The sequence below is a fragment of the Chrysemys picta genome, unplaced genomic scaffold, assembly GCF_011386835.1.
Source record: "Chrysemys picta bellii isolate R12L10 unplaced genomic scaffold, ASM1138683v2 scaf1, whole genome shotgun sequence".
In the NCBI taxonomy this organism is placed as follows: domain Eukaryota; kingdom Metazoa; phylum Chordata; order Testudines; family Emydidae; genus Chrysemys; species Chrysemys picta.
This window is the reverse complement of record NW_027052708.1, coordinates 1,227,167-1,250,938: the sequence shown is the minus strand read 5'-3', so window position 1 is coordinate 1,250,938 and position 23,772 is coordinate 1,227,167. Positions and strand designations below refer to the sequence as shown.

Genomic DNA, 23,772 nt, shown 5'->3' with positions numbered 1-23,772 from the left:
CCATTTAAGTATATAGCTCTCCAGCTGTGAAGGCAGCACTACCGCCAGCGGCAGCAGAGAAGTAAGAGTGGTAACACCATACTCTGCCATCCTTACTTCTGCGCTGCTGCTGGTGGCGGCACTGCCTTCAAAGCTGGGCACCTGGACAGGAGCACAGTTAAGAACATCATAACTTTCACTCTGCCCTAGCAATTAAGATAAGCACGTTACTCTTATCAAGTACTAATAAATGCACATTTCATCACCACTGCACCTCCTCTGGGGTGGCTCATGGTGTCTCTGCTCATGGCACAACAGAGAGGGGTGGGGAGATATTGGCCAAGGACAATGGGCAAAGCCCGACTTTTATGGGACGTGTCATGGACTCTAACACTTGTGCAGCAGTAACAGGACTTTGGTGTATAGGATTCTGCCCAAAAGATACACGCACAGTGAACTGGTGGGAATCGAGCACACGCAGGGGGTGGCAGCCACACAAGGATTGGAACCTAGAGGCAGAAGGATCCTAGGTATCTTGCTGGTTTGACCATGAAGTACTAACCAACAGGGACCCTGCTGTTCCTCTCCCCATGGCAGGCACTGAAGCCTCTACTTTGAGGGAATGGAGAGATGAGAGAAGGAGAGTTTGTCTCACAAGCATTGGTTTGGCCAGGGCTGTTCCCTTGCTGCGTACCCCGCATTTCCAGCCCTCCCACTCTGCACAGACACTGTGAAGTGCAAACAGTTCTCCACTCATTTGTCTGTGAATCCCTGTCCTTGTCATTCGCCCCAGTGTCTTCTTCATTCTGCCCCAAACCAGGGTCACCTTCAGGGTCAGACACTTCTCTGGCATCATCATAACCATCCCCTGGGACATCTCCAGGCATGGGAGGGGCCTCTGAAGTCAAGAAGTGAAGTACTTAAGAGAATATTCACAGTAAAGATAGAAATAAACTACAAGCTGCAAATGCACTTGCCTCACTGGTTCCTGGGGATCTCTCAGCCCTTAACTTCCACCCTCAGGGCGGGAAGAGGAGCCTCTTCTGGAACCCTCAGACTGGGGGAAAAAGAAGAACAGGAGTACTTGTGGCACCTTAGAGACTAACAAATTTATTAGAGCATAAGCTTTCGTGGACTACAGCCCACTTCTTCGGATGCATATAGAATGGAACATATATTGAGGAGATATATATACACACATACAGAGAGCATAAACAGGTGGGAGTTGTCTTACCAACTCTGAGAGGCCAATTAATTAAGTACTCCTGTTCTTCTTTTTGCGGATACAGACTAACACGGCTGTTACTCTGAAATCAGACTGGGGGATTTCACATATCACATTGATTTGATACATTTCAATAGCTGGTTGAGTGGATCCTAGAGCTCCCAGATGACAAGGGGACGCGGAGTTCTAGAAAGAGGTGACTAGGATCTAGTCCAGGGGTATTGTTCTGCAAGGCATTTGGTTACAATAATTACAAATGTAAATGACTTGGAATTGTCCAGAGTTTCTTCCCAGCTTCCTAAACTTGATATTATTTTTAAAATGTCTTTTCAATGCATTCTCCTGATAAAGTTTATCCCATAAACTGCCGTCAGTCTCCAACCCACTGACACCACTGGGAGCTGAGCCAGCTAATAAGGGTGGGACATGGAACTTTGGGTGTAAAATTTCAATGTCCGCCCCCACAGCACATCACACCACCTGACCCCACCCCCAACACAATGTGTCTGACACCGATGTATATAAACTGCAATAGCCGCATGTCAGGAAAGGCTGGCAGGGAACATTGCTGCACTGTAGAGATCTTTGCTTCAATGTGCCCTATTTACAAATAGTGAGTAACTCTAGTGATCATGGCAGTGAGGGTCACAGGGCAGTGACCTGAACCAGGTACCGCGTGGACAGCTCCTGAGAAAACTGCTCCTTCAGTCCCTGCAATGGGCCTCTGTCATGACTGAGGACATCACACGCTTCCCTACCCCTTGGCCTCCACACAGCTCTTGTAATGCACCTGGTCAGCGCCCCCAGTGTTACAGCAATAGATAATACTGGTGGGGAACTTTGTGGTTTTCTTAACAAAACATGATTGTCCTTACAGGGAAATAGTTAGTTTTCCATCAGGGTGATATTGCTTCCAGGAGGTGGATTCACTGCTCACCTCGGCCGTCTGGAGTCTGGAGGACGTCGTTGAAGGCAGACTCCTCCACGTTATCGTAATCCAGCTGAGACCCCCCCCCCCCGGGGAAGCTCCCTCTGGAACAGCAAAAGCCACACTCAGCCCCTGGCACCAGCAGTGTCTCTTCAGCGCAGGTGGCCTTATAACTAGAGCTGTGTATCATGGCACGTTAGAGGGGAAGTCGCAGGGGCCCATGGTGAGAGGGCACAAGTCAGAGAACGACAGTGAAACAGGAGTCCCAGAAATAATTAGAGGCCAATCCTGTCCCTGCAGAATCCAACAGCAGCTCTTGTATGTGTTTCAGTGGGAGCAGGATCTGGGCTTGTGCTGAGATACCAGGTTTGAACACGGGCGCTGCCAGGCCAGAGCCGGCCTGTGTGAATCCAGCTGATCTCTGCAGACAGGTTTCAATTTTCCTGTTACACTGGGGAGGGGGAACCTCACCGCTGCAGGAATTAAGGCTCCCGCTGGGAGGTCACTGGCCTGATCCTTGGTGAGCTCCTGCTCTCCACTAGCCTCTCAGGCAGCCCAGGGCTCAGCTTGGCAGCGCTCCAGCTTCTCAGCAGAACTGGCTCATCTGCTCAGTGTCTCCTCCCCCAGCCACAGGCTAAACTCCCACAGGGCCCAAATCATGGACTCCCTTGAGAGCAGCTGGGGTAGAAATGCCGCCCTGTTTATAACTAGAGATGGGGCCAGGCCAGGAAGTTCAGATCCAGGATTTTGCTTCAGCTTGTTATGGCAACACTTGTCAGCTGCAAAACTGAGATCTGGAGCTGGGGTTAGGATCTGCAAATCTCCCCTCCCGCAAAGTTCTGGTGGGTTCGGATCAGTGAGTTGGGCTGAGCCCATCTGTACTAAGAACACAGGACAATCTTCTCATCTCTCTCGCAGGATGAGAGTTGAGCCCTGCTGGGCATTGACACCTTCCACCCAAAGAGACTGACCCATCTCCTCCAGCTCCTCACCTGGGGAGGTCACTGGGAGCCACTCCCAGGGGTGTGTGCTCAGGAGATTGTCACATGTTCCCATCTTGAGATTCTGACAGAAATCCTGTTCAATGGGATTAGACCTGACTGTGTAAAATGGGAACTGTGTGAGGGGAAATGGCAGCGATTGCAGGAAGTGTCATAGAAATTCTGTTCTCTGTCCAGATTTGGGTCTCTCTGCCCGAGTCTGCCCCTCCCCCATTACCTTGTTCTGATTCAGGATCGTTTTCCCCCTCGCTGTCCCCGGTGTAATACTGCAGCTTTGTCACTGAGTCATCTGAATAGGAGACTGGAGAGACGAGAACCAGAAATTCATCACAGTGAGAACAGCAGAACTGTGGGACTGGGAACACACCCGGGGCCAGGAGCAGGATTTCCAGTCTCAGTCTATTCCTTCTTCTACAGGAGATGGTGACTCACAGCGACTCTGAGCGGTGAGAGGCTGACACAGACTCCCCAAGAGAAATCTCCATGTCACTGTGGTAAATGTGACTGAGGGGATGCTACAATCTCACCTGAAAGCTGCTGGGGTGATTGAAGGGCACGTGTCTGGCTGCTGGTCCAGGGAAGTTCCACAATGGTTCTGGCCTCCTCAGCCACAGAGGGGACTCCTCCTTCTGAAAGGTAAATACCCACCTCCCCCATGAATCAGTCGATCAGCTCTCCAGGGTGTTTCCAGATTAGGCCAAGAAAGGCCCAGAGCAGAGTCTGTGATTCCCTGTAACCATCTTGGCAGTGGTGCTGGGGGATGCCCTGAGCATGTTCCCAGAGCCCCACCACAGCACAGCCCTTGGGCAGGATGTTCCCATCAGACATTGAGACAAAATGGCACAAAGGATAAAAGGGCCGGGACTCAAAGTCATGAGGATCTCTTGGGCTGAGCTCTCTGCTTTGGGGGCAGAGAGGGAGCTGACCCAACAGACCAGTGGCTGCACAGAACATCCCCTGTTCCATTGCTGCAGATCAGTTTTCAAATGATAGTTTAGCCTGGCCCCAGACAGTCGCTTTCCTGACCCCTCACTGGTTACACTCCAAGGCTGCAGGACGGGCAGAGTGACATTAACTGTCCTTAGAATTGGGACACTCAGTGTAAGGTGGGAAGGAAACTCATCTCCCTCAGTCTACATGAGTAATTGCTGGTCTCACCACAGACCCAGCTCCCACAGCTAGAGCTTTGGTTTGGTTCTGGGGAAAAAAGGAAAAAAAACAAACCTCCCATCATTGTTTTGAGTTGAGCCAAAAATGCCTTTTTTTTTTTGGCAATTTTTGACAAATGCAAAAGTAAAAAAAAAATTTAATGTTGAATGAAACCATTTGGTGTCCTTTTGGACATTAGTTACTTTTTGTTTGTTTGTATAGATAAAATTAAAGGAAATTTCTAACGGAAATGTAATATCAAACTGAAAAAACAAAATGTTTTCTTTAGAAAGTGTTGAAATTAAATGAATTGTTCTGTGTGTATTTGGAACAATTGGGTGAACTTGACAGGAATTTGTGAAATGTTTCGGTGTCTCTGAATCTGCATTTTTCACCAAAACATTTTGTAATAAAGACTTGTGCCCAGCTCAGAACATCTCATTGGACTCTTCTGTAGCAGAATCATGTCAGGCACCTGGGCCCAGTGTGGTTCCTGTTAAAATCATGTACATTGCCCAGGTTCTTTCTCTCCAGAGTTGAGAGTAGAATCTGGGTCACTCCCTCAGTAGAAGGAAAATTTGAAACCACAGATCAACTTCCCATCTCTAAATTTGGGTCCAAAGGCCTGTTGCTTAGTCCAGGTTCACCAATTACTTTGGAACCTGGTTTCCCCATAGCAACAGTTCCCATTCCAAAAGTTTGAGAGTTTTTCAGGGCAACACCTTTATATGGGCCCCATTTTTCCCACAAGCAATACATACTATACCACTGGGATCTCACTTATCCTTTGTCCAAACTGGGTCCTCACAGTCCTTTGTTTCCTTCAGGAATCATTGGGGCTGAATCTCCCTATAACACAATATCTTTAAGGGGCCGAGATTCTCCGGTTTTCACAATGTTCTGTGCAACAGGCCAGATCTCAGGATGTTCTCCTGCTGTCATTGCTCTTGCTCTGCCCACCAACTGTGAAGAATGGTCATCTCGCTGCTGAAGAGTACATCTCTGTATTTCTGCTCCCTCTCTCTCTTCCCTCTTTCATAGTCAGGTCTCGATTCTCCCAACTACACCAGTCATAGACAGGTGCCGCCCAGGGTGCCCTTCAGACTTGTAACAGAGTGTCTCTCTGACTGACACACTGAACTGTCTTGTTCCCTTTCCACTAGGTTCTTGTAATTTACACAATTGATTATGGGACACTGAGCACAGGGAACAACCCACTTGTGACCTTCTTTCAGAGCACACTAGGCCCAGATTTTTAAAGGTGTTCAGGTGCTCACTACTGATATCCCCAAAGGTTCTAAACTCATGAGTTAAAGCACAAAAATCATGCATTTTTTTAAAAAAAGGATTATATTGTGGCCTTGTTCTGTCTTTTCATTTTAACCACCCTCCCCAGTGAGTGTGTGGCAATTAGTTTTGCAAACAACCCCAAATTTAATAAGGTGATTTTGCCCCCTGCATCAGCAGTTCTCACCTCCACATTTGTCTGTTCCCTGCCTAGGAATTAATTCTGCCCCCCTCTTCCTCTTGCAGGTCTGGGGAGTGCAGTGGGGTTGCTCTTTGCCTTCCCAGGCTGGGGATGCAGCTTCAGGATGATTCATCCCCTTCCCATTCCCAGGCCAAGCGTTGCAGGGAGATGAACAGAGGGGAGGGGTTAGGCTCCTTCCCCAGCTACAAGAACAGTGTCAGCTCCTGAGGGGAGGGGGAAAGCACTTTCCAGTTTCCTGCAGCAGCTCTAATTAGCTGCTCTTCTCCAGGAGGTGGGACAATGATGAAAGCAGCCAATCAGAGGGGGTTTTTCTTCCAGGCAGAGCTGAAATTTGTGAAGTGGCTGGAGCTTTTTGTGTCAACACAGACTGGTTCCAGCCCTGGCCGAACTCCCATGACTTGCACAGAAATCGTGGGAGCTGGCAATGCTGAATGTTGCTCCGCTCAGCACTGCAAGACCTAAGGGCCCAGGTTTGTAAAGGTCTTTAGGCATTCGGTGTTGCCATCCCCACAGGTTCAAAATTCTTCAGTCAGACCATGAAAATCACATGATAGAGCAAAAACCCACAGTATAATCATTTTAAAACAAACAAAAAAACCTCTCACTATTCTTGGGCCAATCTTTTGATTTTTGAACTTCTCTTGCCCCCTCCCCCCACTCTCTAGCCTGTGTGTGACAAGTAGTGTTGCCCCCAATCCCCAATTTACCAAGGTGGTTTCTGCCCTCCTCTGCAGGAGCTCCCAACCTCACATCTGCTCATTCCCTGCCCACAAATTAATTCTGCCTCCCCCAGAGAACTCAGCAGCAGCAGTGCTGTGGGTTAACCTCTTCGAGGGGACAGGTAAAAACCCGGAGTAGATGCCCATATTTTGCCTGCCAGAATGGGCAAGTGAATATAAGGCACAAAGGGTCCTACTCACCTCGTTCTGCAGGCCTGGGTCAACCACAGAGTTGCAGGTTCATGAGCACCAGCAGGGAAGGACTGGCACTGTGCATGAGGAGATCTCGGAGTTACTTGTTCAGTCAATGAGAGACCATATTCCCTCAAAATGAGATGGGTATCTAACGGGTGTCAATGCCCATTGTTGTTTTGGGGGACCCACCTACCCTTTCCTGTCATGGCTTATGAAACCGTCCTCTGACCTCAGAGGGGCTGGCGGAAGAAGGTTCAGTTACACACTGAGCTCTTGCAGAACGGTGGCGGAGTACCCATTGGACAGGCTGAAGGTGAGATGGTTTTGTCTAGAAACCATTTGGCGGCGAATGTGGCTGATACCATCAGTATGATTGGGGCCTGATTGTACTCTGTGAGCCTAAAGGTGGGTATTTTTTCATGGAGTGGGGTCAAGATGCTCCTGGTTTGCAAGCCTGGTACAAGCAACCAGACAGTGCCCCAATCATCACTGGGGCTGGATCCAAGCAAGCAAAGGAAAGGAGGGACGCGTTGTACCCACCAAACAGGGTGACATGGATGAGGAGATGTGATACTGGGATAGGGGCCTGTAGTGCTGCGATGGGGCATGCTCTGTGGGACTGTGAAGCATTAAAGCTTTATACTGTTGTACTTGCACCTATCACACTGAGGGTATGTCTACACTACGAAATTAGTTCGAATTTATAGAAGCCGGTTTTATTGAAATCGATTGTATACAGCCGATTGTTTGTGTCCACACAATAAAATGCTCTAGGTGCTCTAGTCGGCGGACCGCGTCCACAGTACAAGGCTAGCGTCGACTTCCGGAGCATTGCACTATGGGTAGCTATCCCACAGCTATCCCACAGTTCCCGCAGCCTCCGCCGCCCCTTTGAATTCTGGGTTGAGATCCCAATGCCCGGATGATGCAAAACAGTGTCGCGGGCGGTTCTGGGTACATGTCGTCAGGCCCCTCCCTCCCCCGTCACAGCAACGGCAGACAATAGATTCGCGCCTCTTTACCTGGGTTACCTGGGTTACCTGTGCAGACAACATGGAGCCCGCTCAGCTGAGCTCACCGTCACCATATGTCCTCTGGGTGCCGGCAGACGTGGGACTGCATTGCTACACAGCAGCAGCTGCTAACTGCCTTTTGGCGGTAGACGGTGTAGCATGATAGTCGTGGGGCTGGCAGCCGTAGGGCTGCATTGCACCAGCCCCTTGCCAGGCGATGGTATATTATGACTGGTACCCATCGTCGTCGTACTGGTGTGGCTGTCAATCATGGCCACCTGGGCAGACATGCTACTGTTTCGATGATGATGGCTACCAGTCGTAATATACTATTTTCTGCCAATTGCCCAGTATTGTCTGCTAAGCACCCAGAAGAGGCCGAGGGCGATGCTGGGTGCTGGCGGACGTGGGGCTGGCAGACGTGGGGCTGCATTGCTACACAGCAGCAGCCCCTTGCCTTTTGGCAGATGATGGTATTTTATGATTGGTATCCATCATCATCGTACTGGAGAGGCTATAACTCATGCTGCACCGTCGGCTGCCAGCTTAAGATGTAAAAAATAGATTTGTTCTGTATTCATTTGCTTCCCCTTCCTCCGTGAAATCAATGGCCTGCTAAGCCCAGGGTTTTCAGTTTAATCTTTGGGGGGACCATTCTGTGTGACAGTTGTTTGTGTTTCTCCCTGTTCCTGTACCTGTACGCCATGTCGTCACTCGGCCCTCCCTCCCTCCCGCCCTCCCTCCTTCTCCTGGTCCATCAGATACTACTTTCGCGCCTTTTTTCTGACCAGGCGCCATAGCTAGCACTGGGATCATGGAGCCCGCTCAGATCACCGCGGCAATTATGAGCACTATGAACACCACACGCATTGTCCTGGAGTATATGCAGAGCCAGGACATGCCAAGGCGAAACCCGGACAAGGCGAGGAGGCGATTGTAGCGCGGCGACGAGAGTGATGAGGAAATTGACATGGACATAGACCTCTCACAAGGCACAGGCCCCAGCAATGTGGAAATCATGGTGTCACTGGGGCAGGTTCATGCCGTGGAACGCCGATTCTGGGCCCGGGAAACAAGCACAGACTGGTGGGACCGCATCGTGCTGCAGGTATGGGACGATTCCCAGTGGCTGCGAAACTTTCGCATACGTAAGGGCACTTTCATGGAACTTTGTGACTTGCTTTCCCCTGCCCTGAAACGCCAGGATACCAAGATGAGAGCAGCCCTCACAGTTGAGAAGCGAGTGGCGATAGCCCTGTGGAAGCTTGCAACGCCAGACAGCTACCGGTCAGTCGGGAATCAATTTGGAGTGGGCAAATCTACGGTGGGGGCTGCTGTGATCCAATTTGCCAGGGCAATGAAAGACCTGGTGATAGCAAGGGTAGTGACTCTGGGCAACGTGCAGTCAATAGTGGATGGTTTTGCTGAAATGGGATTCCCAAACTGTGGCGGGGCCATAGACGGAACCCATATCCCTATCTTGTCACCGGAGCACCAAGCCACCGACTACGTAAACCGCAAGGGGTACTTTTCAATGCTGCTGCAAGCCCTGGTGGATCACAAGGGACGTTTCACCAACATCAACGTGGGATGGCCGGGAAAGGTACATGATGCTCGCGTCTTCAGGAACTCTGCTCTGTTTCGAAAGCTGGAGGAAGGGACTTTCTTCCCGGACCAGAAAGTGACCATCAGGGATGTTGAAATGCCTATCGTGATCCTTGGGGACCCAGCCTACCCCTTAATGCCATGGCTCATGAAGCCGTACACAGGCAGCCTGGACAGGAGTCAGGACCTGTTCAACTACAGGCTGAGCAAGTGCCGAATGGTGGTGGAATGTGCATTTGGACGTTTAAAAGCGCGCTGGCGCAGCTTACTGACTTGCTCAGACCTCAGCGAAAAGAATATCCGCATTGTTATTGCTGCTTGCTGTGCGCTCCACAATATCTGTGAGAGTAAGGGGGAGACCTTTATGGCGGGGTGGGAGGTTGAGGCAACTCGCCTGGCCGCTGATTACGCACAGCCAGACACCAGGACGGTTAGAGGAGCACAGCAGGGCGCGGTGCGCATCAGAGAAGCTTTGAAAACGAGTTTTGTGACTGGCCAGGCTACTGTGTGAAACTTCTGTTTGTTTCTCCTTGATGAACCCTCCAACCCCCCCCCCCCCGACCCAGTTCACTCTACTTCCCTGTAAACCAACCACCCCACCCCACCCTCCCCTCCCGCTTGCAGAGGCAATAAAGTCATTGTTTTTTCACATTCATGCATTCTTTATTAGTTCCTCACAGAAGTAGGGGGATAATTGCCAAGGTAGCCTGGGATGGGTGGGGGAGGAGGGATGGAAAAGGACACACTGCATTTTAAAACTTTAACTCTTATTGAAGGCCAGCCTTCTGATGCTTGGGCGATCATCTGGGGTGGAGTGACTGGGTGGACGGAGGCCCCCCCACCGTGTTCTTGGGCGTCTTGGTGAGGAGGCTATGGAACTTGGGGAGGAGGGCTGTTGGTTACACAGGGGCTGTAGCGGCGGTCTCTGCTCCTGCTGCCTTTCCTGCAACTCAACCATACGCTCGAGCATATCAGTTTGATGCTCCAGCAGACGGAGCATTGCCTCTTGCCGTCTGTCTGCAAGCTGACGCCACCTATCGTCTTCAGCCCGCCACTTGCTCTGTTCATCCCGCGATTCAGCCCGCCACCTCTCCTCTCGTTCATATTGGGCTTTTCTCATCTCTGACATTGACTGCCTCCACGCATTCTGCTGTGCTCTATCAGCCTGGGAGGACATCTGCAGCTCCGTGAACATATCGTCCCTCGTCCTACGTTTTCTCTTTCTAATGTTCACGAGCCTCTGCGAAGGAGAAACATTTGCAGCTGGTGGAGGAGAAGGGAGAGGTGGTTAAAAAAGACACATTTTAGAGAACAATGGGTACACTCTTTCATTACAAGGTCGCATATTTCGGCTTGCAGGCAGCCATCGTAGGCCACAGTGTTTTGGCTTTTTTAACCTTCTTAACATGCGGGAAAGGTTGCAAACAGCAGCACATTTCCCATATCAAGGATGAATTGGGTTGTCCATTTAAAATGGGGTTTCAATGTAAAAGGAGGGGGCTGCGGTTTCCTGGTTAACATGCGGCACAAACACAAGTAAACCACCCCCCCCACACACACACACACACGATTCTCTGGGATGATCACTTCACCCCTCCCCCCACCACGTGGTTAACAGCGGGGAACATTTCTGGTCAGAAGAGCAGGAACGGGCGCCTCTGAATGTCCCCTTAATAAAATCACCCCATTTCAACCAGGAGAGCTTTCTGGAGATGTCCCTGGAGGATTTCCGCTCCATCCCCATACACGTTAACAGACTTTTCCAGTAGATGTACTGGCCGCGATTGCCAGGGCAAAGTAATCATTAAAAACGCTTGCTTTTTTTTTGTAATGTTTACAAATATTTACAAAGTTACACTCACCAGAGGTCTCCTGTGTGCCCTGAGGGTCTTGGGTGAGTTCGGGGGTTACTGGTTCCAGGTCCAGGGTCACAAACATATCCTGGCTGTTGGGGAAACCGGTTTCTCCGCTTCCTTGCTGCTGTGAGCTACCTATAGTACCTCCATCGTCATCTTCCTCGTTCCCCGAACCGTCTTCCCTGTGTGTTTCTCCAGTGAGAGAGTCATAGCACACGGTTGGGGTAGTGGTGGCTGCACCCCCTAGGATCGCATGCAGCTCCGCGTAGTAGCGGCAAGTTTGCGGCTCTGCCCTGGACCTTCCGTTTGCTTCTCTGGCTTTGTGGTAAGCTTGCCGTAGCTCCTTAATTTTCACGCGGCACTGCTGTGTGTCCCTGTTATGGCCTCGGTCCTTCATGGCCTTTTCTAATACTTTTCCATTTCTTTTACTGCTACGGAGTTCAGCTATCACTGCTTCATCTCCCCATATGGCGAGCAGATCTCGTACCTCCCGTTCGGTCCATGCTGGAGCTCTTTTGCGATCCTGGGAGGACTCCATCACGGTTGCCTGTGCTGATGAGCTCTGCGGGGTCACCTGTGCTCTCCACGCTGGGCAAACAGGAAATGAAATTCAAACCTTCGCGGGTCTTTTCCTGTCTACCTGGTCAGTGCATCTGAGTTGAGAGTGCTGTCCAGAGCGGTCACAATGAAGCACTGTGGGATAGCTCCCGGAGGCCAATAACGTCGAATTCCGTCCACACTACCCCAATTCCGACCCGCAAAGACCGGTTTTATCGCTAATCCCCTCGTCAGAGGTGGTGTAAAGAAACCGGTTTAAAGGACCCTTTAAGTCGAAAGAAAGGGCTTCGTTGTGTGGACGTGTCCAGGCTTAATTCGGTTTAACGCTGCTAAAGTCGACCTAAACCCATAGTGTAGACCAGGCCTAAGTGTTGTCAGTTTGGTAGAGCTGTTATGTGATTATGAGATTTAGATACTTTATGAAATTTAGAGTTTAGGACACAACTTCCTGCCTCTTCCTTCTTTAGCAAGCACCCCCACACCTTCGTATTGTCCAAACAAGCCAACATATTAACAAAACTAAGAGACTGAAAATAAAAGAAACATGACTAAAGCCATTGCAGATGGAGCATGGCCGGTCCACAAATAACTACTGACCAATGTGCAGAATGAAGTAAAGTGCTGGTGCACGCATGACAGTGAAAGACAAAGAGTGCAGATCAGTGCAATTATCTGAGACTCAAGGTCAGTCTCCCTGGTGGTGGAACTGGGTACAGAAGTGTGTCCCCTGCTCTCCTGCCCCCAACAGAATGTGTTGCCCACATTGCATGGATGGCATGCGCAGAGTACATCTGTCTGTTCCAGTGCATACAGCTGTTCACTGACCACCCAACTGCAGAGTTTCCCAGGGCCGGCTCTGGCTGCAGGATGTGGTACCCTGAAGAACAGTGCAGCCCCAGAGCTGAAGTTTGTACTTGTAGAACTGATGCTGTAGTGGGCTGTGCGCTGGTACTGGAGGTGGATATTGAGCCCAATGGCCACCAGCTCTATCAGCTGCTCCAACAGTAACTGGTCCTGGTCCCTATTCCTCTGGTTGTGCTTGAGGAATTGGGGCCAGCATTCTCTCCTCCCACTGTGCATCCCATTCCTCCTTCACCTTCTAGTACTCTGGGGATCATCAGTCTTGCAGTGCACACTGATAAAAATTCATCTCTGACCCTCTTCCTTTTCCCATGCTGATGGAGGGTCCTGTCCCAAAATGTATGAGGAGGAGGGTTGGTCCAGCTGAGGTGGAAGTGCTGGCCAAGAGATGAAAGAGCATATGATTTTTCTGTCAAGGGGGAGGAAAGAATCCCTAATTTTACATTTTGCATCATGGCAATGCCACAGATTGGTCCTTGTATCACTTTGGTATGCTCTGCTTCCATCTTTATTCACTGGCCTGCTGAGAAGCTCCTGCTAACCATGTTCCCCACCCACAGATGGACCACTGGTCTTACCCTGTATGGCCATTCTTTTCTTCTCTGTCTCCGAGTCTAGCAAACTATCTCAATGACTTTATAAACAGCTGAGTATGTGTTAAAGAGAAGACTCCAACTAAGCTATTTGCTAGCAATCTCTGGCTGAAGGGACATCGGGTGTGGGGATTGAGTATCAATTATTTGTTTTTAATGTCTATATGAAAATGTTTGTAAAATAGGGAAGATGTGTCATGACTGGTGGAACTGGAGTCGGAGGGCTCATGTTCGCTGTGGAGACTGTAACTGACATGACACCAGGGGAATAAGGAACATGGGGAATAAGGCTGGAAGCAACCCAGCCACATGGACAGAGCAGTGCACAGGGTTTAATGAAGTGTCATTTGTTCAATGTAACCAGCATTCAGCTTCACACTTTGTTTCATTCGCAATGTGGGAATCCTACGAGGGGATTGGCACCAGAATTGGTTTTAACATGATTTCAGCCTGGGGAAGCCTTGCAGGATGTTCATAGAATCATAGAAGATTAGGGTTGGAAGAGACTTCAGGAGGTCATCTAGTCCAATCCCCTGCTCAAAGAAAGACCAACACCAACTAAATCATCCCAGCCAAGGCTTTCTCAAGCTGGGCCTTAAAAACCTCTAAGGATGGAGATTCCACCACCTCCCTAGGTAACCCATTCCAGTGCTTCACCACCATCCTAGTGAAATACGGTTTCCTAATATCCAACCTAGACCTCCCCCACTACAACTTGAGACCATTGCTTCTTGTTCTATCATCTGGTACCACTGACAACAGCCTAGCACCATCCTCTTTGGAAACCCCCTTCACGTACTTGGAGGCTGCTATCAAATCCCCCCTCACTCTTCTCTTCTGCAGACTAAATAACCCCAGTTCCCTCAGCTCTCCTCGTAAGTCATGTGCCCCAGCCCACTGATAATTTCTGTTGACCTCTGCTGGACTCTCTCCAATTTGTCCACATCCATTCTGTAGTGGGGGGACCAAAATTGGATACAGTACTCCAGGTGTGGCCTCACCAGGGCTGAATAGAGGGGAATAATCACTTCCCTCAATCTGCTGGCCATGCTCCTACTAAAACATTCCAATATGTCATTGGCCTTCTTGGCAACAAGGGCACACTGCTGACTCATATCCAGCTTCTTGTCCACTGTAATCTCCAGGTCCTTTTCTGCAGAACTGCTGCTTAGCCAGTCGGTCCCCAGCCTGTAGCGGTACATGGGATTCTTCCTTCCTAAGTGCAGGACTCTGTTTGTCCTTGTTGAACCTCATCAGATTTCTTTTGACCCAATCCTCCAATTTGTGTAGGTCACTCTGGACCCTATCCCTACCCTCCAGCGTACCTACCTCTCCCCCCAGTTTAGTGTCATCTGTGAACTTACTGAGGGTGCAATTCATCCCGTCATCCAGATCATTAATACAGATGTTGAACAAAATGGCCCCAGGACCAATCCCTGGGGCACTCTGCTTGATACCGGCTGCCAACTAGACAGTGAGCCGTTGATCATTACCCATTGAGCCTGACAATCTAGCCAGCTTTCTATCCACCTTACAGTCCTTTCATGTCCATTCATCCAAGCCATACTTCTTTGACTTGCTAGCAAGAATACTGTGGGAGACCGTATCAAAAGCTTTGCTAAAGTCAAGATATATCATGTCCACTGCTTTCCCCTAATCCACAGAGCCATTTATCTCATCATAGAAGGTAATCAGGTTGGTCAGGCATGACTTGCCCTTGGTGAATCCATGTTGACTGTTCCTGATCACCTTCCTCTCCTCCAAGTGCCTCAAAATGGATTCCTTGAGGACCTGCTCCATGATTTCGCTGGGGATTGAAGTGAGGGTGACCGGTCTGTAATTCCCTGGGTTCTCTTTCTTTCCTTTTTTAAAATATGGGCACTATATTTGCCTTTTTCCAATTGTCCGGGACGATTCATGTGCTAGAGGTCCCAGAGTGGAAGAGGGGGCTACGTTTCCAGGCCAGTGGAAGAATTCCATCTATCTACGGCAAGGAGATGTTTTGGCTTCAGGTGCCTAAACACAGTATCAATGAATAGAGAGGGCTAGTAAGTGACAGGGGCAGCTGTTGCAATTTTGTGTTGTCTGGGAACCTGATGGACCACCTATCAGGCATGGCGGAAAATTAGGGCAAACATTACCAGGATGCTGGACTAGGATGCAGAGGCTTCCTAACAACAGAGCAGATTCTCCCTTCTTCTCTCTTCCCATGCAGCCAGGACATTATGACACAAATGCACAGAGCAAGACGTTTAAGCACTGAGGTCCAGAAGGGGCTATATCACTTAATTTGGCCCTGGGCTTCATAATTCCTGCCTCTGGGGTGATGCTTTCATGCCAGTCAAGAGATAAGTCTATATCATTACATTGGAGTGACTGTGTTACCAAGGAGAGCGTGCTAGGTCTGTACCCCTTTAGCACTTTTCCACAAGGAAGAATTGCAAGGGTAGTTAGAAAGAGTCATTAGTTGTATGTTTACATTTTTTTCCTCCACTTTGAATCCATCTTGGCAAAGAACTGGGGAAGAAGGGGAGGAAATGGCTGCCAGAGCAATTTTATGGCTTCCACCTTCAGCCAAAGCTAATCCCATCCTATTGCTTTCAATATGTCCCATAGCAATAATTTTATTGGTCACCACTCTACAACCAAGACGCTGAACAAAAGACACAGTGCTCAGGTTTCAGATGTATGTGGTGTTCGACTAGGTGGGTGCACCCTGATTAAGTAGTAAGGAAGTCCATGTAATAGTTAACCAATTTTCTGGCCTTCTCTTGGTGGGCCAGGAGCAGGTTTTCCATAATGGGTACCTCTGTGCACTACTCAGTCTCTGACCCCTGGGCACCAAATTTTGCCTCCGGCATCAGGACATGGGCAAGACACACCTCCTGGGTGCTCCAGCGCTTCAATAGGTTGTAATGATATATCAGTGACACCAGTCACTTGCCCACCAATCTAACCCCATAGTCCACTCCCTGACTTGTCTGAGGATCTCAAAAGGTTCTTCCTTCATTGCCAGTGGTTTGCGTTCAGCAGAAAGTAGCAGCAGGAGAACCCTATACACTGGCTGGTCAACCCAGAGGCAGATGTTTCTACTGTACTCTTGTTCCTGGGAGTGCTGTTCCACTCTCAGCTTCTCCCTAGCAAAGCCCCCTACGAAATCCCGTCTCTCTCTCTCAACTTGAGGACACACTGGATTACACTCTTGCTCAGTGGCGTAGCTAGGAGTGGAAATTTGGGTAGGCCCCAACTTACGGGTCGACGGGCAATGACAGACTGTGCTAGCTCAGCTTCTCTCCCGACATCACACTCTCTGCCTAGCCCTAGTGCCCCCAGACACAGGACTTCACCTGCCGAGCTGCGCACACGCATGGGATGGTTCAGAAAATGGCAAGGCAGAGCTGCCGGAAAGTAGATTTCTGAAGGGCAAGAGCATAGCTCCATCCTGGATTTCAAGTGCCCGAGTGATGCTGTGGCAGCACTACACCCCTGCTCAGATTTGGGTGGGCTTCGGATACAAAGTGGGTGGGCTGCAGCCCACTCAAGCCCACCCATGGCTACATCCCTGTTCTGGCTAGAAGTGTCTTGTTCCTGCCGAGACTGCTGTAAAAGACCCAGTACCCTCTGAGGTTTTCTCCTGTACAGCAATTCAAAAGGTGAAAAGCTGGTGGAGGATTGTGGGACCACCTGGATTGTGAGCAAGAAATACAGGGGCATTTTTGGCAATTTGGGATTCTCTAGTTACACATTATTCTGGGCAATACTCACACTGGGTAAAAGAACTACTAGAGCCTCTCCAGGGATAGTGCTATAGACCGCCGGGATCAACCCAGGATATGGATAAAGAACTATTTAATGTGTTTAAGGAAGTAAATACTAATAGGAACTGTGTAATTATGGGGGACTTTAACTTCCCAGATATAGATTGGGGAACAAATGCTAGTAGCAATAATAGGGCTCAGATGTTCCTAGATGTGCTTGCTGATCAATTCCTTCATCAAGTGGTAGCTGAGCCGACGAGGGGGGAGGCCATTTTGGATTTGGTTTTGGTGAGTAGTGAGGATCTCGTCGAGGAAGTGGTTGTAGGGGACAACTTGGGCTCCAGTGATCATGAGCTAATTCGGTTTAAACTAAATGGAAGGATTAACAGAATTAAGTCAAAGACTAGGGTTTATAATTTTAAAAAGGCTAATTTTAACAAATTAAGAGGACTGGTAAGGGAAGTGGATTGGGCAAACATATTAATGGATCTAAAGGCAGAAGAAGCCTGGGATTATTTTAAGTTAAAGCTGCATGAGCTGTCGGAGGCCTGTATCCCAAAAAAGGGAAAAAGGTTAGTAAGCAAGAGATTTAGACCGAGCTGGATGAGCGACCGTCTCAAAGGGGCGATTAGGAAAAAACAGAAAGCGTACAAAGAGTGGAAGAGGGGAGGGATCAGTAAGGAAACTTACCTTAGTGAGGTCAGAGCATGTAGGGATAGAGTGAGAAAGGCCAAAAGCCATGTGGGAGTTGGACCTTGCGAGGGGAATTAAAAGCAATAGTAAGAGGTTTTACAGCCATATAAATAGGAAGAAAGCAAAGAAAGAAGAAGTGGGACCACTGAAGACTATAGCTGGAGAGGAGATTAAGGATAATCTAGGCATGGCGCAATATCTAAATGAATATTTTGCATCGGTGTTCAATGAGGCCAATGAAGGGATTAGGAATATTAGCAGCGAGACGGAGGGGGATGCAGGAGGGGGGATTACCATATCCGAGGTAGAAACCAAACTTGAACACCTTAATGGGACTAAGTCGGGCGGACCGGATGATCTTCATCCGAGAATATTGAAGGAATTGGCGCGAGAAATAGCAGGCCCCTTAGCGATAATTTTTAATGAATCTGTAAACTCGGGGGTTGTTCCGTTAGACTGGAGAATAGCTAATGTGGTTCCTATTTTCAAGAGAGGGAAAAAAAGTGACCCGGGTAACTACAGGCCTGTTAGTTTAACATCTGTAGTGTGCAAGGTCCTGGAGAAAATTCTGAAGGAGAAAGTAGTTGAGGGCCTTGAGGTCAATGGCAATTGCGACAAATTACAACATGGTTTTACCAAAGGCAGATCGTGCCAAACCAATCTGATCTCCTTCTTCGAGAAAGTAACGGACGTATTAGATAAGGGAAATGCGGTGGACCTAATATACCTTGATTTCAGTAAAGCGTTTGATACTGTACCGCACGAGGAATTATTGGTTAAACTGGAAAAGATGGGGATCGATATAAAAATCCAGAGGTGGATAAGGAACTGGTTAATGGGGAGATTGCAGAGGGTCGTAATGAAGGGAGAACTGTCAGGTTGGAGGGAGGTCACCAGTGGAGTTCCTCAAGGTTCGGTTTTGGGACCCATTTTATTTAATCTATTTATTACTGACCTCGGAACCGATTGTAGGAGTAGGCTGATAAAGTTTGCGGATGACACAAAGCTGGGAGGTATTGCCAATTCAGAGGAGGACAGGGATATTCTGCAGGGAGACTTGAATGACCTTGTGAATTGGAGTATCAGAAATAGGATGAAATTTAATAGTGAAAAGTGTAAGGTGATGCATTTAGGGATGACTAACAACAATTTTAGTTACAAGCTGGGGACGCATCGGTTAGAAGTAACGGATGAGGAGAAAGACCTCGGGGTCCTTGTAGACCGCAGGATGACTATGAGTCGACAATGTGACGTGGTGGTGAAAAAAGCCAATGCGGTCTTGGGATGCATTAGGCGAAGTATATCTAGTAGGGATAGGGAGGTGCTGCTTCCGTTGTACAAGGCGCTGGTGAGACCTCATTTGGAGTACTGTGTGCAGTTCTGGTCTCCCATGTTTAAAAAAGATGAACTTAAACTGGAACGGGTACAGAGAAGGGCCACTAGGATGATCAGAGGAATGGAAAACCTGTCGTATGAAAGGAGACTAGAGGAACTCGGGTTGTTTAGCCTGACCAAACGAAGGCTGAGGGGGGATATGATTGCTCTCTTTAAATATATCAGAGGGATAAATACCAGGGAGGGAGAGGAATTATTCCAGCTCAGTACTAATGTGGACACGAGAACGAATGGGTATAAACTGGCCGTGGGGAAGTTTAGGCTTGAAATTAGACGAAGGTTTCTGACCGTCAGAGGGGTGAAATATTGGAACAGCCTTCCGAGGGAAACGGTGGGGGCGAAGGACCTGTCTAGTTTTAAGATTAAGTTAGATAAGTTTATGGAAGGAATGGTTTAAGGGCATAACGTGATTTTAGTCAAAGGAACAGCGTTCCATGGCAGGTAATTAGTATAATGGCAAATGAGGGTGAGGCCGGAGAATCTTGCCTACATGCTTGGGGTTTTACTGATCGCCATATTTGGGTTCGGGAAGGAATTTTCCTCCAGGGTAGATTGGCAGAAGCCCTGGAGGTTTTTCACCTTCCTCCGCAGCATGGGGCAGGGATCGATGGCAGGAGGGTTCTCTGCTTATTGAAGTCTCTAAGCCACAGGATTTGGGGACTTCAACAGCAGAATCAAGGGAAAGGGTAGGGACGGCTTTGTGGCCTGCATCATGCGGGAGGTCAGACCAGATGATCATAATGGTCCCTTCTGACCTTAAAGTCTATGAGTCTATGAGTCTATGAGGTCTACCCCAATTCTGTGAAAAGGTCTGCCCACTAATGGAAGAGGAGTGAGGAGGCCCTGTGGGCTGGCTGGGGGCAAAATGATCTTGGATGTCACAATAAACCTCTTACAAAAACAAGTGGGCATGTATCTTCTTTGGGGTCTTCTCTGCTACCACGTGATCAGACCACAGTACATCCTGGGTCAGTTTTAACACCTGGTTCTGATAAAGTTTTGAGATCAGGAGTTGTGTTTGGTGGCCCCAATTTTTTTTGTCCCACATCACCCTCACAAAGAGATTCAAAATGGGAGTACTTGGCATAATTGTCAGGATCAACCAGCATCCCATTTGCCTTAGCCAACCAGCCATGTAGCCCGCTGAAGACTAGGTCCTCCCTTTGACTTTGTATGTAGTTGGGCCCCTCCTCTAAAACCAGTGGGTTGTCCCTAGGAGGAGGCTGTTCCTGTGACTTCGCCATAGGGAGCTCCCAACTACACTGCACCCCGACCCTATGGGCTTGACACTGCTCCCAGCGGGACTTTGGTTTGGAACTGAACAGTTGGGTTGGAAAAGGGGAAAATTTCTTTTAGCTTAATCTTTCCTTGGGCTTCAGGTTGAGTGCCAACCCTGCCTTCCCAGCCACCCTCACAAGACAGGTTACAGGTCCCCAGTCCTGCACCAATACTATCAGGTAGGCTAGGTGTTGGGCCATGACCACCAACATTTCGATCTCCTGCCCCTAGGGTAGGGCTGAATGTCCCCACGAATACCTCTTACATGCACAGATCTAGAGACCTGTAGCGCTATTAACTGCTCTTGTATGAACATCTGCCCCAAATCTGTGTCAGCCAAGCCCAGCACCTCATTCCCCTCACTGAATCTGGGACCACATAAGCCTTCAGCCCAAGCAGTTCTCCACACATTTCTGAGGAACAGAAATGGGCACAGACATTGTATATAAGGGCAATATTAATATCTATGGTCTTCTTACCCCAAAATGAAATAATCTAGGAACGCCACCCGCACCCATCTTCTCAGCTGGGTCTCCTTCAGTGGTCGGCCCTCATTCTTTACAGCTGGCCCCTTGCAAGGGCGTGGCCTGTGTTTCAGTCCCTGGGGATACTACAGGTGCACACTCTGGCTCAATGTAGCCCTTCACAAGGGGTTTCCTTAGGCCTGGGCCCCCTTCTCTATTCGACCTGAGCCATGGATGTTCGATTGCCCAGGTTTCCCCAGAGGCTCATTCTCTATTTCAGACTCAAGAAGTTCTCTACGAAGCATACTGCCTTCTTGGTGGCGGCAAACCCACTCCTGGGGCAGTTCTGGGAGAACTGGGCAAAACTGTTCTAATGTCACCATTTCCATTGGTGAACAAGTCTCTGATTTTAGCCAAAGAGAACACAAATCCCAGAGTTGTTGGGATAGGTTGTAATTTCATGTACATAGTTATGAGGCTGAAAATGTGTCCTCATGGTTTAAAATAAGCCCAGGCGAAACTCTCCAGAAGCAGAGGTGCAGTTCACACCTCATCAGGGCATGTATGGGACAAACCCAGCCCAGCCACACAGGAAGAAAGGACACTGGCCTAGGCAGCAACAAAGGATCTGTTGGACTCTCGAGTGAGTCACCTGCCTTCCCTTGGTCAGTTTGGGACTATGATGAGGTAATGCTCACCTGACTCTGAAGGGGGTGGAAGCCAAGAGGGAAGAAAGAACATGATAAAAAAGAGAGATGTTTGCCTTGCTCTCTCTCTCTTCAACTTCCATCTACAGACATCACCACCAAGCGTCTGAAGCATTGATCAATGGGGAGAGCCTGGCTGAAGGGCAACCAGCCAACCTGTGGTGAGAAGCATCTAAGTCTGTAGGGCACTGAAAGTGTTATCAGCTTAGAATGCATTTTTCTTTTTTTTTCTTTTGACCAAATCTGACTTGTTATGCTTTGACTTATAATCACTTAAAATCTACCTTTTGTAGTTAATACATTTGTTTGTTTATTCTACCTGAAGCAGTGCATTTGGTTTGAAGCGTGTCAGAGACTCTGCTTGGGATAACAAGCCTGATACATATCAATTTCTTCGTTAAATTGGCAAACTCGTATAAGCTTGCAGCATCCAGCGGACATTACTGGACACTGCAAGACGAAGGTTCCTAGGGTTGTGTCTGGGACTGGAGATATTGGCTAGTGTCATTTGGTTAACAATCCAAGCAGTGGCTGGCCAAAAGTGCTCACTCATGTAGCTGGGTGCAGCTTACATGCTAGAGGCTGTGAGTGAACAGCCCAGGAGTGGGGGTTCTCACAGCAGAGCAGGGTAAGGCTGGCTCCCAGAGTTGAGGATTGGAGTGACCTAGCAGATCACCAGTCCAGATAACACCTGGGAACACCAGGGCAGCCACAGGTCAGACAATGCAACTTCATAGTTATAATATAGATCAGCGGTGGGCAACCTGCGTCCCGCGCGCTGCATGTGGTCCGTCAGGGTAATTGGCTGGCAGGCCTCAAGACAGTTTGTTTTCATTGACTGTCTGCAGGCATGGCCGCCCATGGCGCCCAGGGTTCGCCGTTCCCGGCCCATGAACGGTCTAAATAATCCGCTCTAACCCCCATACACATCACTGACCACAAAAGTCTCCCCTGCACAGAGCCCACCAACCTGAATTAGACAAAAGTGTTATAGTCCTCGGGGAAAAAAAAACGATTGTGTGCAACGCAGAGACATGGAGGGACTGAGGGGCACCAATACCTGAGGCCCCCGTAATGGCTGGGAATTGATTTAGTGAGATCAGGGAACTAATGGGCAAGATCCCCTGGGAGGCTAATATGAGGGGGAAAGGAGTCCAGGAAAGCTGGCTGTATTTTAAAGAAGCCTTATTGAGGGTGCAGGAACAACCATCCCGATGTGCAGAAACAATAGTAAATATGGCAGGCGACCAGCTTGGTTTAACAGAGACACCTTCAGTGAGCTTAAATACATAAAGGAAGCTTACAAGAAGTGGAAACTTGGACAGATGACTAGGGATACATATAAAAATATTGCTTGAGCATGCAGGTGTGTAATCAGGAAGGCCAAAGCATAAATGGAGTTGCAGCTAGCAAGGGATGTGAAGGGTAACAAGAAGTGTTTCTAAAGGTATGTTAGCAACAAGAAGAAGGTCAGGTAAAGGGTGGGGCCCTTACTGAATGGGGGAGGCTACCTAGTGACAGATGACATGGAAAAGCTGAAGTACTCAATGCTTTTTTTGCCTCCGTCTTCACAGACAAGGTCAGCTCCCAGACTGCTGCACTGGGCAGCACAGTACGGGGAGAAGGTGAGAAGCCCTCTTTGGTGAAAGAACAAGTTAAGGACTATTTAGAAAAACTGGACATACACATGTCCATGGGGCTGGATGCAATGCCTCCGAGAGTGCTGAGGGAGTTGGCCGATGTGAGCGCAGAGACATTGGCCATTATCTTTGAAAACTCATGGTGATCCAGATGACTGGAAAAAGGGAAATATAGTGCCAATCTTTAAAAAAGGGAAAAAGGCGATTCCGAGGAACTACAGACCGGTCAGCCTCACCTCAGTCTCTGGAAAAATCATGGAGCAGGTCCTCAAGGAATCCATTTTGAAACACTTGGAGGAGAGGAAGGTGATCAGGAACAGTCAACATGGATTCATCAAGTGCAAGTCATGCCTGACCAACCTGATTGCCTTCTATGATGAGATAACTGTCTCTATTGATATGGGGAAAGTGGTGGACATGATATACCTTGACTTTGGCAAAGCTTTTGATACGGTCTCTCACAGTATTCTTGCCAGCAAGTTAAAGAAGTATGGATTGGATGAATGGATTATAAGGTGGATAGAAAGCTGGCTAGATTGTCTGGCTCAATGGGTAGTGATCAACGGCTCAATGTCCAGTTGGCAGTTGGTTTTAAGTGGAGTGCCCCAAGGGTTGGTCCTGGGGTGGGTTTTGTTCAATATTTTCAATATCATTAAAAGATGGATG

At 48.8% G+C, this 23,772-nt stretch overlaps 1 protein-coding gene across 1 annotated transcript in view; it reads right to left on the bottom strand.

The window, feature by feature from the left end:
* Positions 1-2,130: 2,130 nt before the first annotated feature.
* LOC135977475 (deleted in malignant brain tumors 1 protein-like) overlaps positions 2,131-23,772 on the bottom strand; it is an 82,401-nt gene continuing 60,759 nt past the window's right edge. Inside the window, exons 13-14 of the mRNA XM_065578731.1 lie at positions 3,351-3,434; positions 2,131-2,234 (exon numbers count right to left, since the gene is read on the bottom strand). Coding sequence (XP_065434803.1) covers positions 2,131-2,234; positions 3,351-3,434 — 188 coding nt within the window. The remainder of the gene's footprint in view (positions 2,235-3,350; positions 3,435-23,772) is intronic.